General features: G+C 38.5%; 2 protein-coding genes and 2 long non-coding RNA genes across 8 annotated transcripts; 2 read left to right on the top strand and 2 right to left on the bottom strand.

Annotated features, from left to right (window-relative positions):
• Positions 1 to 1,007: 1,007 nt before the first annotated feature.
• On the top strand, positions 1,008 to 11,087 carry LOC127761593 (uncharacterized). 4 transcript variants are annotated; one of them, XR_008015273.1, is made up of 5 exons: positions 1,008 to 1,371; positions 4,219 to 4,394; positions 8,195 to 8,532; positions 9,834 to 10,072; positions 10,956 to 11,087. It is a non-coding gene; the product is annotated as an uncharacterized LOC127761593 (long non-coding RNA). The 4 variants fall into 4 exon arrangements; XR_008015275.1 differs by lacking the exon at positions 4,219 to 4,394 and having other exon boundaries at positions 1,193 to 1,375; XR_008015274.1 differs by lacking the exon at positions 4,219 to 4,394 and having other exon boundaries at positions 1,194 to 1,371.
• On the bottom strand, positions 1,664 to 4,066 carry LOC127761590 (cation transporter HKT1;3). 2 transcript variants are annotated; one of them, XM_052285902.1, is made up of 5 exons: positions 3,707 to 3,812; positions 2,889 to 3,250; positions 2,350 to 2,390; positions 2,172 to 2,238; positions 1,664 to 2,078 (listed from the first exon to the last, which is right to left on the bottom strand). In XM_052285902.1, the coding sequence occupies exons 1-5, from the start codon at positions 3,782 to 3,784 to the stop codon at positions 1,880 to 1,882; spliced, it is 747 nt and encodes a 248-aa protein (XP_052141862.1). In that variant the 5' UTR covers positions 3,785 to 3,812; the 3' UTR covers positions 1,664 to 1,879. The 2 variants fall into 2 exon arrangements, with proteins under 2 accessions (XP_052141862.1, XP_052141861.1); XM_052285901.1 differs by having other exon boundaries at positions 2,172 to 2,390; positions 2,889 to 4,066.
• Positions 9,448 to 11,711, bottom strand: LOC127761592 (FCS-Like Zinc finger 12-like). The gene is made up of 2 exons (XM_052285903.1): positions 10,944 to 11,711; positions 9,448 to 10,045 (listed from the first exon to the last, which is right to left on the bottom strand). The coding sequence occupies exons 1-2, from the start codon at positions 11,441 to 11,443 to the stop codon at positions 9,886 to 9,888; spliced, it is 660 nt and encodes a 219-aa protein (XP_052141863.1). The 5' UTR covers positions 11,444 to 11,711; the 3' UTR covers positions 9,448 to 9,885.
• A 173-nt stretch (positions 11,712 to 11,884) lies between these two features.
• On the top strand, positions 11,885 to 14,412 carry LOC127761594 (uncharacterized). The gene is made up of 3 exons (XR_008015276.1): positions 11,885 to 12,936; positions 14,065 to 14,163; positions 14,265 to 14,412. It is a non-coding gene; the product is annotated as an uncharacterized LOC127761594 (long non-coding RNA).
• Positions 14,413 to 17,771: the final 3,359 nt, after the last annotated feature.

Below are 17,771 nucleotides of genomic sequence, written 5' to 3'. Positions count from 1 at the left end.
TGATTTTTGTGTACATAATTTAATTATTTTTAATTTTCGAATTAAAAACTGATTCATTATAAGATAAGATTTCATAATAAATTAAAATCTGTTGGAAAAAGAGAAAAAAAATCAAAGTCAAATATAATTTGACATGAGGGAGGCAAAGTAGACGTATTTTAAAGGGACAATTTGAACCATGCCACACAAATTTTGTGATATGCCACCCCGACCGATATGTCATTGACTTATGTGGGTCATACTAATAGGTGTAAAAATGAGAGGAAAGTGGAGTCGAACCAGGGTGGCCAAAATGAAAACGTTCTTCCCTCACCAAGTGGACAGACTACTACATGTGAGAAGTGAATACATGTAAAATATATATACCGTATCAAACGTGGTTGTGGAGTAGATAAAAAAAGCCCGATCGGGCTGTTAACCAGATTAAATCCGGATTTAGCATAGCGCTTGGTAATGACGTACGAAAAAAAACACCCGGAAACCTTACGTATTTTTTAATTAGCTATATATATATATACATATATATATATAGATTTAACTAAAATCCATGGGGCCCATATAACCAGACATCAAAGGTGGAGGCAAACGACTGATTCCTTTTAAAAAATAAAGGCAAAAATACAAACCCTAATAAGAGAGAGAGCAAAACAACAGTTTATGTTAAAAATAAAGGACAAATTTCCCCATCATCCTCCCCATGCGGGTACGGGAAGCGGGGGCACCCGTCAAGTTCCCCACGGCCCGTATCTGGCATCTACAAAGATAGAACCTCCATCAACGAGTGGAAAACTACAGTATTGCAATCAAATAAGGTGGTGGGCGATGGCACACGTTTTCAAACGGCTAAACAATGTGTTTTCTAGAAAGTTTATATTGAAAATACTATATTTTAAAAATTATATTAATTTATTTTTAAGTTTTTTAACTCATACTCTATCCGTAAAAAAAAAGCAACCTAGATGAGAGTTTAATATTACCTAGGACTACGAACCTGGACAACCATATGTCCATATCCAGATTCATTGTTTTAGGTGGTGTCAAATCACCAATTAGATTAGTTGTTTTACAGAGGAAGTACTTAATTAATCACACGTTAATCCATGTCTCGTTTTACGTGTAGGAAGGATTAATTCCAAAACCCACAGTAAAAGAACACAGTCTAATGAGACTCACTATCCTAATGAGGGCTAAAGTAAACCGGGCCAATTGGGCCCTATTGATTGGGCCGTGCCCAACCGTAGCACTAGCAGTAGGCTGCCTGAACCATCATCGCCGTCGTCGGCGACCGCCCGCTCGCTATCGAGGTCGCCGGCTCGCGCCGCCGCCGCCGCCGCCGCCATGCGAGAGCTTCCCTTCGCCGCCCGACGAGATGTATGTACGCTCCGTGAACCCATCCTCCTTCACTAATGCATTCCCCTACTCGATTGCTCTGCTGCATCCTTAGCCGTTGCTTCAGATCTGAAAAGCTAGGTCCATGTGCATTTGGCGTTCGATTCGTTGCATCCAGTCATGTTGGGGATTTGTGCGAGTCGTTTCGAATTCTCTCCTCTTCTCTGAATGCGTGAAGCTGTTGTTCGAAAAAAAAAAAACCCCAATATTTTGCTGGATGAATTGGAAGTTGGAATTGGTGTAGAGAACTATGGAGGCTATCACAAAAAGAAACTGGAATACAATTTTTTTTTTTGTAGTTCATTTTAGCACAGGTGGAAGATGCATGGCTTCTTGGTGAATGAAAGGCCACATAATGCTGACGAGCATCTTTCACCTAATCACCCTTGTTATTCTAAGCTAAGCTCGAATCTGTCGCTAGCACATTGTTGTGTACACCTGAAGCTGTTCAGCATTATTTAGCTACTTTTATTCTGAAATTGGTTAGATGTTATCTAAGCTTCCAGGCTCTTCCACCCTTCATGTTAAACGTTTTAAGCCTCCCGAAAAGCATGACGATGATCAGGATCGCTTTCCCGTTGTCGCTCCATTTCCCCGCAAACCCGTACGAGGCATCCTTGCAGCGTGCATCATGGTTCAGTAGCCTCTTGCAGCTGTAGCCAACCGAGAACCCCACATTTCCATATGCACTGCAACAATCAGAGCAGATGTTCAGTGATGATACTCATGTTAAAAAATAATCATGAGCTTTCTGCAGAATGCAGTGAATTTCAGTGGCTTGCCTGACGACTTCAAACAATATGCTGAAAACATTGAAATTAAGTGGATCTGTAGCCATCGAGTCCCGTTCTGTGATGCAAATTAGCATTACAAAGATAGCCAAATAAGACATATGTGAGAAGATCCAGTTCTCCAATAGCCCTTTTCTTTTGTTTATCTTCTCGGTCTTAGAATCCTCACCATCATGTCTGGGTAAAAACGAAGTGTAACCAGGGAGATACCTACATAAAAATTAGTCAAAGTATGTGTTAAGATTACATATTAAGAACAATTCCTCTCAATGATAACATATACTGGACTAACTGCTTTGTATGTAATATACTGTTGAGCCTGTAAGTGGTTCTTGAACTACTATAGTCCTCAACCAAATCTAGCACTGAGTCTGGCTTGTGGGATTGTGTGATTAAAAAATTCCTTTCTTAATAGGTAGGAGTACTATGGTAGGAAGCTTTCCTGTGTATTCTTAAAGATTATCTGATGTCCTTATGTTCCATTCTACTATATGCGACCTACCTATTAGTGAAGTACAATATATTTGAACGTTGCTGCACATATTCGAGAGAACCACTATAGGGCTATTATAAGTGAAGGAAGGCAAATGTGATGTCCATGATAAGGTAGTTAAATTATATAGTTTACTGACTAGAGCAATAAATACAGGAAGTTTTCTTACTTATGATCATTCTTATTTTGGGGAGAAGGTTTGAGAAGGGACTTACATCATGATGGTGTATAGGACTAGGATTGCTGAAGAGAGGTTTGACAGATCTGTAACAGATTCACCTGCATGCCTAGCATTGACCGACTGAAATAGAGCGGATACTATCTTTTGATAGTTGCTCATTCCATCCAAAGCTACCGAGCTCCACTCCAAAGAGAGGAACAATACGGTTTGCAGAATGATCAAGCTCACAACTGTTAAAGTCAAATAAACACTTTCCCTGGTACTCATAAGATGTTTATATCCAATGGCCTTTGGATATTCAAGAATGTAACGACAATCCTTTTTTCCGGTAATCTTCTCAAGTGACCACACCATTAATCTCAAGCATGGTGCAAATAATGTATTTCCTGCTAGTATCTGAGGAAGAATTAGCAATAGAAGAATGGAGTTCTTCTGAAAGATAATCATATTCTCATTTACTGGAGTGAAGCCACAATTTCCAACTGAGGAGATGGCTGTAAATACTGAGAATACGATGATCCCAATGCCTTTTCTCTTTAGAATTTTATGTGCACTTGGTACCAGGTTAAGGTAGAGGTAAATAAGTAGGGAGCCGCCTAAGTTTGTTATTAGAAGATATCCCATCACTACAAAACCTAAAAATTTAATCGTCTTGGGCTCTACATGTCCTCCATTTTCCATGCGGAGTTCAGAAAATGAAACTGTAACTTTTGTGCCCTGGGTGCTGGGACCAAATTTTGTGGAAGTAATAGACTCAATATCAATGCAAGGTGAGTGATCCCTTGTGCTGACTGACTCTTTTGTACCAAATTCGGCTCTCATAAAGTGAATGCCAAGCATTGAAGTGAATACCTCACCACCAATCAGCATTAAAATAGTCAAAACCCAGAGTTGAGCGCTTGAGAAATCCTCCATTTCAACAGTAGCCATGCTTGAAACAGTTGATGCAGATACGGAAGTAAATAGCACGTCCAAGTCTTTCAGAGTATTTGACTTGTCTCGTGGCTCGAGGACCTTTAGAGATCCATATCCAGCAAAGGAGATCAGGGCAAAGTAAGCTACATGGACAAAGAGTGGATTGTTTTGGTAGATGAACTGGAAGGAGTATTTTATAGACTTCTGTGCAGATTTGGTAAAAGAAGAGAACTTGCTAGCTGCAAATGTGCGGAAAGTTTGGAGTTTTTTGTGGGATACTACAAGACAATGATTCATTTTCTAACTATTTGTGTGGAGCTAAACAGCATGTATTGGGTGCTTCCTTATTTGCATCAATGTACTGATGTTTGTCCATTTATATAGGGAAAAAAATATTCTCCTCTCCAACTTATACTTGTGATGTTTCGTACATATAATCTCTGCTGTAGAACAAAAGCAATCAGCATCAAAGAGTTAGTGGTGAACTTACTGGACAACGATGACAGAAGAATCAAAGAGTGCTTTGGATTCCATATAGCTTATGTGAATGTAAATGAAGTGCTGAAGGATTTATTCTCTACTGCGATTGTGGCAAATAACAGTCTGTTCTGAAAAGATTATACAGGTTAGTGAAAAATGCAGAACAAAGAATTAGCACCCTGAATGCAATGATATTTCAGTATGTGCTTTTCATTAGGCTGCCTTCCGATGAAATATATGCTTTTTTTTTTGAGAATTACACAGTACAACGCTGACACTCACAACGCACGCACACTTATGCTTTCTTTGATCTGTGAGTTTCAGCATGTTGGACATGCACTGCTTTCAAGAGTTCGAATTCAGTTAGAAAGCTAATATGTTCTCAGCAACTGATCACTAGTGATGTACTTTTGCTTGACTACCCTAAAATTGTACCTTGAATATTGCACCTCATGCCATTTCAGGATGTGGGCATTATTGTTGTTAAGCCTCTACTTTAATATATTGTCTTGAATATATGGTTTCGAAGCATGAAATGAAAAGATATGAGTAAAAATTTCAATCAAACTACATTTTAAAATCTCTTTTCAAGTAAACAATTTCAGTGGTCAAAGCGGCATTTGTTGACTTTGAATTGAAAAAATTGACTTGTTTTTGATAGGAGGGAAATAGGGGAATTCTAGAACTGAACAGTCAATACATGAAATATTTTTTGCATAAGTTTTATTGGCGTTAGATCCAATTAGAGCATTAAATTTTACAAAATTGAATCGGTGAGATGATTTGGTCATAAACTCATAATGTACTGCAAGTCTGTTTTAGAGAGATACAATGCTATATGCGAGAAGAGGTTTACCTGTTCCATTTTACTCAGAGTAATTTATTCCATCTTAATATCTGTAACTATGCATATACAGTTGCAAGCGGTTACTCTTATGAAATATGGGTTTGAAAGCCTATTTTTGCTATCCTAATTGATACTCCCTCTGTTCTTTTATGTATGACGTTGGTTAGTTCAATTTTGAAATAATCAATGTCATATATTAAAGGACGGAAGTAGTATTAGAAACTACTAGAATCACGTCTTTGGTTACTAAGTAATATGCTAATATTTGTCTCCCTACAAACAGTGTTTTCTTTCCCTTTTTCTTGAAGGTAAAGTCTGACATTTTGTTCTGGAACACAAAATTAGCCCAATAAGCTTGGTGTATTGAAGAAGTTAAAGACAAGATCTACTGAACATATTTGAGCTATTCTATGATTGCTATTAATCTAGTTGGTTAGTGTTTGGCCAATGGATCATTCCAGATTAAATGCCTAATAAGACTTGTATGGTCCTTCTTATCTTATGCTGTTCTACAAGAGCGGTGCAAATACCAGTTGGCTTGCTTAAATTACTGGCTGAAGTGGTTATGGTCTAGATCTACTCTACGAGAACCTTTGAACTAGATTCTTGAGGCACCTCTTGAGAAAAGACGATGGTGTCTTTCTATTATTAGTCCAACAGAAGAATATTGAGCTTTCTGCATCCTATCTTTAAAGATTGTGAACATATGATCATTGCCATCCTTTAGACGATCATATCATCTTATTTTGTGTTTTATAAACACCATTTTTTGGCCCTTTTAGAAGATGAAAAAGATTCAGCTGGGAATACTTGGATAGGTTCAGAGAGATGTTGTGCATGAGGGTGAGCTCTTGATCCAAAGCCCAACCCCTGGCATAAGAGGGTGAAAAAAACCCTTGTAAAACATATTGAGAAGAACTTATGTCTGTGCCAAAAGTTTTAAAAGATTGATTGAGAGTTAGGTCAGGGTTAGCTGTAGAGTTTGTGCCCACCAAATCTAATACCACTATTTTTGCTAGCACCTTTTTGCTGGAAGTAGTATTCTCAACAGCTTACCCGAGTGCATTAGAACCTTCACCACCCCTCTGTTCCCAAGTACTATTTGTTACCATTGACTGGTTAGGTTATAATGAATGAAAGCTAATGTTTATGTTTAGGATGCAACACAATTTGATAACACAACATCTTTTTGAGTATTTATAATTTTTTTTTCCAAAATACAAGTGATCAAAGTTTAAATATGAATGGTGTCCGCTGACAAGTATTTGGGAACGGAGGGAGTACTATATTTTGGGAACTCTACTAGACCTATCTATGCTAACTTAGGCTCAGCAACGTTAAGCTCAATCTTGCATGGATTTCTAGCCTAGGCTGGACCTGATTCAATAGGACACTTGGACTGCCAGATCAGACCAGAGCTGGCGACCCTTCGGGATACTTTTGGACTGGCTTTCAGACCAGAGATGCGCCCATAGACAGTGGCTGGGATGGCTGGCATGCACCTCATCAGCCCGGGGTACGAGTCTCCTCAAGCACGCTCACCATTTCACCTTGTTTGATATGCTGGGATGAAATATATTGTTGCTTCTTTCTTAAAACCATTGACACCAAGCCCTTCCTTGGTGTCCATCTTTAAGCTGGACCCAAGTCTTGATCTGATCTGGTTACAATACATTGTTAGAACTGAATCCTGGACATCATCCTGGTCTTAGACTTCAGAGCTGAAATTCTTAGGGATAAACTATTCTCAGTAGTTTTGTCCTGGTAATTTTGAATCTATTTTAGTATTATATACTACATCACATAATCTATGAAGGATTCACCTGTATGGGTTCTGCCATCACAAGTACAGTAATTGTTGAAAATTTACTCAGTATGAAACATGGCATATGTTCTTAGACACCTCATTATTTATTTTTAGTAAACCTTGTTTTTGTCCATGAATTAACATTTTTTAGGGGTTGCTTAAATATCAGAGCCTATATTTTGTCAAATATGTAATTGCTTACCGCATTTTAGAGTAAACACAATGAAATAATCTTTGGATTTTCCTATTTACCTAATTCCTTCTTATTTTCTTTTAGATGTACACGATCTTTTCAAATACTGTACTTTATGTGGCTGATGTTATGTTTCCTTACGTGTTTTCATTTCATATGGCAATCATGCGCAGTCCACATGTTGGCACACTAGAATTTCTTTACTTTTCTTAGAACAAAGGACAAAGCATCCAATACGACCAAATCAGACCTTTTGGGGGCAAGAAGACTGATGGAATAGATTTAAGTCTTTAAGCTTCATCTGTTGAATGGATACAGAACAAATTCTTTCAAATGCTTTACACAGATGCTCTATATTGGCATATAGTCTCTATGGACACTAGGTTAAATATGACCAGTAGATTTGCATATCATTTCGTTTTCCATTCTGTGATGAGTGGATATAACAACTTCCCGCAAAACTCTTATCTTCATTATTTGCAGGGTAGCATTTACATTTTGGATATGCACTGCTGATGGACTCATCAATCCTGATGCTACGATATTGTTGATAGGCCTGTTGTTCAAAATACAGTGAATTATTCCACAAAATATTTGTGTTGTAAATCTGTTTCTTAGCTCGACAATGAATATTTTCTGAACAAAGTTACTGTTAGGGGGATGTGCATGCAAAAAAGTAAAATATTCAAACCATCATTCTGTATCATCAAGGTTTGTTCATGGATGAGTAGCTAGAAAGACTCGGTGTATTAGTGAACTTGAATTGTTTGAATGCATTGTTCCTATTAAGAGGCTCATCTTCCTTTATTAGTGTTTTAGTTTTGTACGCCTTCAAATTTTAGACAGGTAGCTATTGCTACTGGGTGACAACTGATGTTCCTTGCAACTGAAGAACAATGGTAGACAGGAACAGGTGTAGATGTTCCTTGCTGCCCCCTTATTGTATCAGCATCACAGAAATGTGAAAGATAAAATAGCTTGTTTCCTATACTATGCCCACCTGAGAGGCGAGTTAATGCGTCCTGGTAGCTCATTTCCTTTATTTTACAGTGTGTGACTAAGAAGATTAACATATCATGTTCTCGTTTTCATGTATAGGTGGTAACCATACAAGCTGTTGTTGAAGCATTTGCTAGTCTGCCTGATAATTCTATTGCCTTCAGAATTGATGATGACCACAAGTACGTCTTTAGATAATTTCCTCTCTGATGTGAATTGTGATGCTCAAGATGCAGAGAAGGCAGATTGTGCCAGACTCTCCTCTTCGGTCCATTCCAGGCTACTGTTTGCTGCTGATCGAGTGAATCAAATGGTGCTCAACGTGGTCTTGATATGGAGTGAATGGCCATAGAATCTAATTCCACAGATGGCAAGATCACATCCAAGCTTCTCGTATTCCACCAAGAAACTATTCCTGGGAGCAAATTCTGTGCCAGGTCAGTATGAAAGCAGCCTACATTGGCACGTGCCTCCCGGACATTTTTAGTACCGCACTGTTGCTACCTTTTTGTGTACACCTGATGACTTACAACCAGGGATTAAAAACTGTTATTTCTGTCAAAAGATGTACAAAAAATTCTACCCCTCTTCAGTTTGTATAAGCATTGGGCGTAGTTGAAAAAAGAACCCCAAAGTCTTCAAGTTTTGGCCAACAATTAGTCAAATTTTATTCCTGTTTAGTCTATAAAATTTATATTAATAAATTCGTATTTGAGAGTGTTTTTACACGATATTGGTTTTGTGGCCATTGAAAATATATTGTAAGAGAAATTAATGGTTAAAGTTTAATTTGAAGACTACACCAAATTAAAAAAAAACGTTCTATAAAATTGGACGGAGGGAGTAGCAAAATAGGGCAATACATTAGTAAGAACAACTGCAGACTTATTATCTTGTTTGTTTGATAAATGGTAAGCTTTCTTGCATGCTCATACCAATACTGCTGTGTAATGGATGGTCCCAACTCCCAAGTGATGTCACTAAGATTCAGGTTTTATGACCTGGTGTTTTCCCGATGCATCAACTACTGGTCTGATACTGGTAGAAGACACTATCTGTGATACTGCCATAGTGTACGTGAGCAAGAATGGTCAAAGTTGCAAGTTGATCTTACCTAGGCACCTAGTACACTCTACGAGATATGAAAATAATGCGCCTGCACATGCATGGACCATATGGTCCACATAGATGCAAGAATGACAATTTTCTAGAGGCAAATTGTGGTTGGGATAGATGAGGCAATGTTTTTTTGTGACAATCTGTAACTTAGATGGATCTCATCTGCAACTCAAAATTTGCCTCTAGAAATCAGATTCTGGTGTTATTTACCAGTGCTTAATTAGAACTGGAAGTTGAAATACTGAAATTCGGTTATTCATTAGAACAAATCTGTCATCTAGACCATAAAACTTTTACCTGAGCCAATTATGCACTTGATATGTACTACACTCTCTCTTACTGAAATTTCAGAAGAGAACATAACATCAAATTCCTTTACTAATTACTTCTGCTCGTACATAATATTGCAAGCACGAAGTTTCCAGCGTCTTGCGGTGAGCATATAATCTCAAAACTTTCTTCATCTGTTTAATCTGTTTCTTTAGTGTGAGAATCCTCTCCATTTTTTTTTATTCAAGCCACAGTTAAGAAGCATTCTAGTGATTACTCTTTATATGTTTCATCCGCTTAATTAAATGATCTCTTTGACCTCTCTATATATATTTCTTTGCTGCTACAGAATTGAAGAGCAGCCTGACGGTGCTACATCATGCAGTCGATTATTCGATCGACTAGGCAGCTGCGACGCTGAGGGAGAAGGGCAATGGCGCAGAGTGCGGCGAGGCCGAGTAGTCGTTGGCCTTGAGGGCTTCAGATCCACAGTTGTCTGCATGGTCGTCCATTAGCATCTGGTGGCACCTGCACTCGGAGCTGCAGAAGGCTTTCTCCCCCCTACAGGTTTGAGACATGCACAATGGCGTAAGTGGTTGCTCTACTTTTTCTCACTTTTGACAATTCCAATGTTTAACGAGTACTAGTAATATTGCAAAGCAATGTGTGACATCTAAAAATGTGATTGGTGAACTTGTTGTTTTAGTGATGATCCCATTCTACATTGAATATGTTTTGAATTGAGTTAGAAAGGGAGAATAAAATATGATCTGTTATTTATTGAAGCAACAGAGAAAAGTCTTCACTTTCACTCTTTAGGCTAGAGATTATCATGCTAATCACAGGAAAAAGAAGAAAACATAAGCACGGTTATGATGGATCCATGTTATATAACATTGTATATTGATCTGGTGTATGTCCACTAGTTATTTCTGATTGACTAGAGACTTATATACTATATACTTTTTACATGTATTGCAAGTTAGCTGTCTTCCATAAACAAAGCAACTTCACTATAATTAAAAAGCTACAAACTACATACTCTATTAATCTTTTAGGAAGACAAAACCGTAACATCCTCTTCAACCAAAAAGCTAGAAATAAAAAAAAATACTAGGTAAAACTTAGAAGGTAAAATGTATCATGTATGATATTTGGCATTTCCAATTGCTTTCTGGAAAGATAATGAACTTCTTATAACTATTTTTGAATTTTTTTCCCACCTATACTAAGGTGCTGTGTGCTTCGCAGTTAATGGCAGGTTCACGTTACCAATAAATACAAAAATATAATTAGAATTCCAAAATGAATGTTATAAGCTCCTGAAAATTTTAAGCAATATATAGAATAGTCCATAAAGTAGACCTTGGGTGCCAATAAGTATAATATTGTCAAAACAATATAGTACTATTTTCATCAAAATTTTGATATTTTTTATGATGCATGAAATTTTATTTACCTGTACATGTAGATGTCGAGCCCATCAAGCCTCTTGTCACACAGGAAGCACCGGCTCAAGAAGTCAGCCGCCGGCGCCGGCTCCTCCTCGTCGGCTTCCACAAGCCAGCCGCCGCCACCGTCGCCGAACCCAAAGTACACCCGCTTCCTCACGCTGCCGCTGGCGCCATCGACGCCGGCGACGTGCGTGATGACGCAAGTGTAGCTCTCAGAGAGCTCGGCCTCCTCTCTCGCGCGGCGCCGAGCCGCCGCGCCGATGGCGATCGGCTCGGCCTCGGTCGTCAGGCAGGCGTGGCTCATGGCCGCGACGATGCCAAGCCCAACGCCGGTGGCGCCGCCGTCGAAGCTGCGCCTCGGCCTCGGCTCGGGGGAGCTCACTGGCCCGAGGAAGGTGGAGAAGAGGTTGGCGAAGGACGACGATGCCGCCGTCAGCTTGGTGATGGAGCCGAGCCTCGCCGGCGGTGGTGCCTTCCGCTCGGTTGCCTGCTCAAGAAAGCTCATCGTGGAATACTAACTTCAGGTAAATTTCTTGTCCAAGTTCAGTTTTGATGAACACTAGCTAGTAATCGCTAAATTGTTCTTGTGTTCTATAGAGAGAGAGAGGAGAGAGAGAGAGATGCTTTAGTTATGTAGTTGTTCTTCACTCTCTCATCTCTCCTCTCCCCTTTGCAATTCTTGGAGCACTTGCTTTCTCACCGATTAAAAGAACACCAATGGTGAGGTTTATGGAGAGAGAGAGAAGAGAGAAGAGAGAGAGAGAGAGAGGAGGGAAGGAGAAGGTGGTGGCAACATTTTAAAGGAGCAAATGGGTGAGTGGGAGCTGGGAATTTGGGTTTGTTAGGGATTAAATTATTTAGTGGTGTTGCACATGTGGGAGCTCTTTCTGTGGAGGTTTTTATTTCTTGATATTTAGTGGAGAATATTCCACAATATTGATTATTTATCTTATGAAAATCAAGGACTTGTCCTTCTTTAAGTGCATCCGAAAATTCTTAAATTTTGCATAGATTAGATATGATCGGTTGATCGTTGTCTCTTTATGAGGTAAGACCGTAAGAGTATAATCCAGCGGTCTCCACCAAAACTTTGTAATGTATAGTTTTATTTTATGATTTTTTTTAAAAAAAACTAATTTATATGATTTGTAGTAGTTGAGTGTTGGTGATCAAATGTGATTGATGTACAAGGAAGGAGTACTGTAGCTTTGTCTGTTGAGCATTTGGATGTTTGTTATGGTAGATTGTCCGTGTACACCTATATATAATAAACATACAAACTTGCTTTTCGGCAGTTTCGCTGAAATTTTGTTTTGTTGCATGTTCATGGAATTTTTAGCTCTGCTATCTTTGCTTGCTTCTCTTGGGATGATACGATGGATATTGCTCATGCATACGGTTACCTGCATAAACTTGTTTGTTTGTTATTCAGATCATCAGATGCACACACGTACACACCCTTAATTTGCGAAATTTTAAGCGATGAAGCAACAAGAAAAGAGTTAGTTTGCAACATGATTATTAAAGCCAGTTTTTCTCTTTCTATTAAAGCATTTCGTTTTTTATTTTACCTGAATATTTCTTTCTTTTGACAAAATGGCTCGTGAACTTTCTAAAAGCACTAGGGCAAATTAGGAAAACATATCTTGGTGTGATCGATCCAATGTGGACGGCTCTCTCTGTTTCTGTGTCACGATCGTCATGAAAAGAATAGAGGAGGAAAGTTTATTGCACATTTGCATGTCACTTGCAAGTGTTGTCATCAAGCAGAAAGAAAAGGTAAATCCTAACGCTGTATATATTACAACCGGAACCCAACGCTTCAAAGTTGTAATCATCATGTATGTGCCAATTAAACAGTATTATACATGCTCCAATTAAACAGTTTAATTAAAGGCACTGATTAGAACCTTAAGATTTTTTTTGACAGATCTATGCAGGTCTTGAATTATTCTCTACAGGAAATTCATGTGTTCCAAACAAACTCTAACAATTAAGGTAGTATTCGATAAATGCGAGTGCTCATATATTTATAAATCAAGTATGGTAAAATTGTTTAGTGCTCATGTCAATTTAATTCTGTCATACTTAACTAGACATATTAGTGAGCCTAATTAAGAAATTATATTGCTTGGTGATATAAAATGTGCCACCCTTTTTTTTTTCGTACTTTTAGCACAACTCATCTGTCAATATCGTCCTCTTTTCTCATGGGCGGCAAGCACAATAAATCCATCCAAGACACGCATCATGCGTTCCCAATATTCCTGAAAACCAATGGTTGAGAAAACTGACCTGTGATATACTCCCTCCTTCCCCCAAATATTTGACGCCGTTGACTTTTCTAAACATGTTTGACCATTCGTCTTATTCAAAAACTTTTGTGAAATGTGTAAAACTATATGTATACATAATAGCATATTTAATAATAAATCAAATGATATGAAAAGAATTAATAATTACTTAATTTTTTTGAATAAGACGAACGGTCAAACATTTTTAAAAAAATCAACGGCGTCAAACATTTTGGGATGGTGTCAAACATTTTGGGATGGTGGGAGTAGTACATACATGGGTCACTGTTAAACCACCTTTAAATGCTTCCTTTCACTGGTGACCATTAGCCATATGGTACGTGAGGTTGATCTGAAAATGCGACATGTGTTTGCCTATATGTAGACAACCAACGACCATAGCTCGACAGAAATCATGGCCAGAGTAATTGATTTAATAAGCACAATCACCAACCCTAATCAGGTACCAAAAGAGACATCTGTGCTAGGATCTGAAGGACTTAAAAATTACTTGTAATGTTAATCAGGAGAAAACAAGTACTATTGTATTACAGCAACTGTTGATTGTGATACATCCACATTATGGGCTATGGCAGTGTAGATCGTATTAACAGTAAGTACAAGAATTGCATAGCATAGGGCAAATCTTTTGAAATAAGATATGTAGCTATAACTGTGTAAGAAATTAAAATTCTATAGAATCAGGTTTTACAAATTCCATATTATACATGAGAACATGATCAATATGTGGTAGTCAGCCAAGGCTGAAAATTAATACAGTATAACATCAATTGAGTTATAAACATTTCCATTTTGTTGGTTTGTTATGCAGTACACGTGCATTCAGGATTCAGCAGCAAAAGAGTGAACCAACATGCGCCTTGTACCACGCTCCAGCAAAGCTAAGACAGGAACAGAATAAAGATCGATGGTATACAACATCACAGAAAAGTTTTAACAAGTTTCGTGTAAACATACATTGCATTTCCACAGGTATTGATTCTTCGTGACCATCTGCCTTTGTTATGTTAGGTCTCATGAACTCGACAATGTAAGGGCCGGAGACCACCAACTGTCCATCACCTACAATATTCCCCTGTTTTTGTGGGGTTCACCTAGCATACAAACTCTAGGATAGCGTTCTTTGAGACCTGAAATTTGAAATTGCTATATACTTTTGTACTTAATTTGCTCCCATGGTGAAATATTTTTTTTCAAGATAAAGGAAGCTTTTATTTATCTTAGACGATTACATAAAGGTGATAGAATCATATTGAGAACACTTCACCTCTGTATAACTAGGATGCGCAAACCAACATGGTCAATAATTGGTTGCAAATATAACGTATTCTGACATAATTAAGCAAGCTGGAGAATTTCTATAAGTATATATGCACACATGATGCGTTTATTGAGAACACTTCACCTCTGTATAACTAAGATGCGCAAACCAACATGGTCAATAATTGGTTGTAAATATAACGTATTCTGACATAATTAAGCAAGCTGGAGAATTTCTATAAGTATATATGCACACATGATGCGTTTAAATGGAACAGAAACATTACAAGTTACTGACCGGCATGTTAAATCTATAAATGATATGCTTCATCAAATTGGCAACTTATCAAATGTGCAAAGCAAATGATTCCAGAAAGAAACAAATATGTTTTACCATCACTTTAATGATCAATGCCACTACTTCTCCCCTTGCTACGATGCTAAGACGATGCGATCAGGCCATAAAGAGGAGACAAATCAATGTCACTCGTTGAGCCAATAAGCACATTCAAATTATTCTTATCACCTTATACTAGTGGTAATAAAGCAGTAGCAAGCAGGAATAAAAAATATATTTCATCATAATATACTAGTGGTAATAAAGCGATAGCAAGCAGGAATAAAAAGATATTTCATTATAAGCTAGCCTAGCTACTCATAAACTAATTGAGGCAGAAATTTATTTAAAACTTATTTTCACCTCTCACCTTTCACTAGTGTGCTCTCTACATGGGAAGAGTTGTAATTTGACTACGTATAAATCTTTTTTCCATTAAATACTTTTTACGTCCGAAATTCTAGCATTATGCAGTCCTTGTCTGCAGGTGATGCACCCTAATTAAACCTAATACATGAGTGATCCCGATTTGTCTGTGAATGATATGTCCGTCCACAATTAAGCCTGCACATGATATGATAACCCTGAAAGCTCAATACATCATAATCTTAAGCGTACGCGTCTCTCCTGATGCAATTATGCTTAACTAACTCCCTAATAGCTGGCTAGGCTTGATCACAATTCTCTCTTTAGTGAGCTATATAGCTGGCAAGCCTGGCATCACAGCCCAATCTGCAGGTGTGCCTACCCTTTCAAAATGAAACGACAGATGCTATTAAATTCAGGCGAATAATCTGTCTCTTATATGCATGGATTGTGCAGCACAGTAGTGCATTATCATAAAAGTGACAGCTCCTGACGATTTTGCATTTGTTCGCCACAATCTTTCTGATGCGACATAAAAATGTACTAATTTGCTCTCCCAAACAAACAGATAAAACTTTCTTGAGACAACTTATTCCATCTGAATACCACTCCTTCATCCATGAATCATAGTGCTAGGGTATATCCAATTCTATACTATATTGCTATATTTTAGAAAGTGCTAGGGTATATCCAATTCTATACTATATTGCTATATTTTAGAACGAAGGGAGTACTTCTTTTGTTGGCTAAACCTGGTTGCAGCTGCACTGTAACTGCAGAGACACTACTGTGTGGTGTACACTGTACAGTGCACCAGTGGTTCAGTCACTGAAGTTCAGTGGAGCACCAACCAACTAACAGTGGCTAAATCTGTGGATGATACAGGTATAGTGCAATAGTACCATGTTAAATCTGCTTAGAAAGTTCAAAAGGATTTTTTTGGGACCTTTTCCACTGAAATGTTATCTGACTACGCGGACTAGGCTATTAGCCTATTAGCACTATCTATTTTGAATTCTTGTACCAACAAAAGTTCGTTAGGAATTTATTCTTCTGAGAGTCCAAAATCATATACTCCTTCCGTTTCTAAATATTTGACACCGTTGACTTTTTAGCACATGTTTGACCGTTCGTCTTATTCAAAACTTTTGTGAAATACGTAAAACTATATGTATACATATAAGTATATTTAACAATGAATCAAATGATAGGAAATAATAATTACTTAAACTTTTTGAATAAGACGAACGGCCAAACATATTTAAAAAAATTAACAGCGTCAAATATTTAGAAACGGAGGGAATATATATATATATTGACAATAATATTTACGGAACTCAAAACTATATGTTCTGTCTGGTTCCTGATTTCACATTTGGCTTTCTCCCAAAAGCCGGGTCAATAGTAATGTTGATCTGCCTCTAAAAAAAAATGTTTTGTCTAGCTACTGCCAAAATTTTGACTGTCTTTTTTATATCAGGTTGAAAGTGAGGTTCCGCTCAAACTGAGTACTCACTATCTGAGTCTTTTATATCAGCAGCTGCCTGATATTCTCCATCAGATATCGGAGAAACCCAAGAAGCGAGGAAAACACAAAACGCAAAATCCTGCACCCAAGTCCGGTGGATAATTTGAAATCCATACCTGATGCTCAGATTGGATGAAGAGGCGATCATGCATACATTCATCCGCGCCACCTTGTGCAGCCTACAGCAAGCAGATCTTTCTATGGCTTCAAGGTCCGGACAGCCAATGAGCAGCCATGGCGAGCGTATGCTGCCTCTGAACCCAGCACAGTATCTGCAGCGCCTGGGCCATTCGATCGAGCTTTCCGCCGCTATGCCGCGGCTTACCGGCGAGGCCCCCCGGAGAAGGACGGAGATTTGCCGGAGACTTGGGCCGGCCACCGGCGTGGCAATCCCTCGAACACCTTGGGTGCGTGCAGCCGTTGCTGTTGGGAATTGGGACTCAGACGACGACACGCCAGTAGGGAATACAGCGGCGGCGGGCTACTGACTACTAGTAGTGTCTCCGGCTAGCGCGGCGGCCGGCGGGCCCGGCGCCGACGACACCTCGCCGGCGGCCGGCCGGCCAACGCCCAGGGCGCATGCGCGAGAGAGAAGCAATTTCTTTAATATTTTCCTTTTTTTTTATTTTTTTTTGCACGCAGCTCGCATTCCCGTTTATGGGCTTCCTCGGCCCACATAATGTGAGGCCCTTGTTCAATGAGGTCGTCATGTTGTGGACCTCATCTCGGCCCATCTCAACCACTTACTACCCAAGCTACTCGTTAGAGACGAACTGGATTGGAAAAGGTGTCTTCGAAGAATATTGGAAGGAACTATGCCAGATTTGAGGCTTCAAATTTTATATATTTTTTAATCAATGGATATAGTCCCTTTTGAGTAAAATAAAAAAGGACAAAATCTAGAGACAAACTGTTGCAAAATTTAATTTTGGTGATTGTAACATAATGTAAATGTTCTGTAACTGAGTGTAAGTATTCTATAACCAAGTATAAATGCTCTCTATTTGAATGTAACTACAAATTGAAT

The sequence above is a fragment of the Oryza glaberrima genome, chromosome 2 (assembly GCF_000147395.1).
Source record: "Oryza glaberrima chromosome 2, OglaRS2, whole genome shotgun sequence".
Taxonomy (NCBI): Eukaryota; Viridiplantae; Streptophyta; class Magnoliopsida; order Poales; family Poaceae; genus Oryza; species Oryza glaberrima.
The sequence above is the reverse complement of the archived record's forward strand: the minus strand, read 5'-3'. Positions and strand labels throughout refer to the sequence as shown.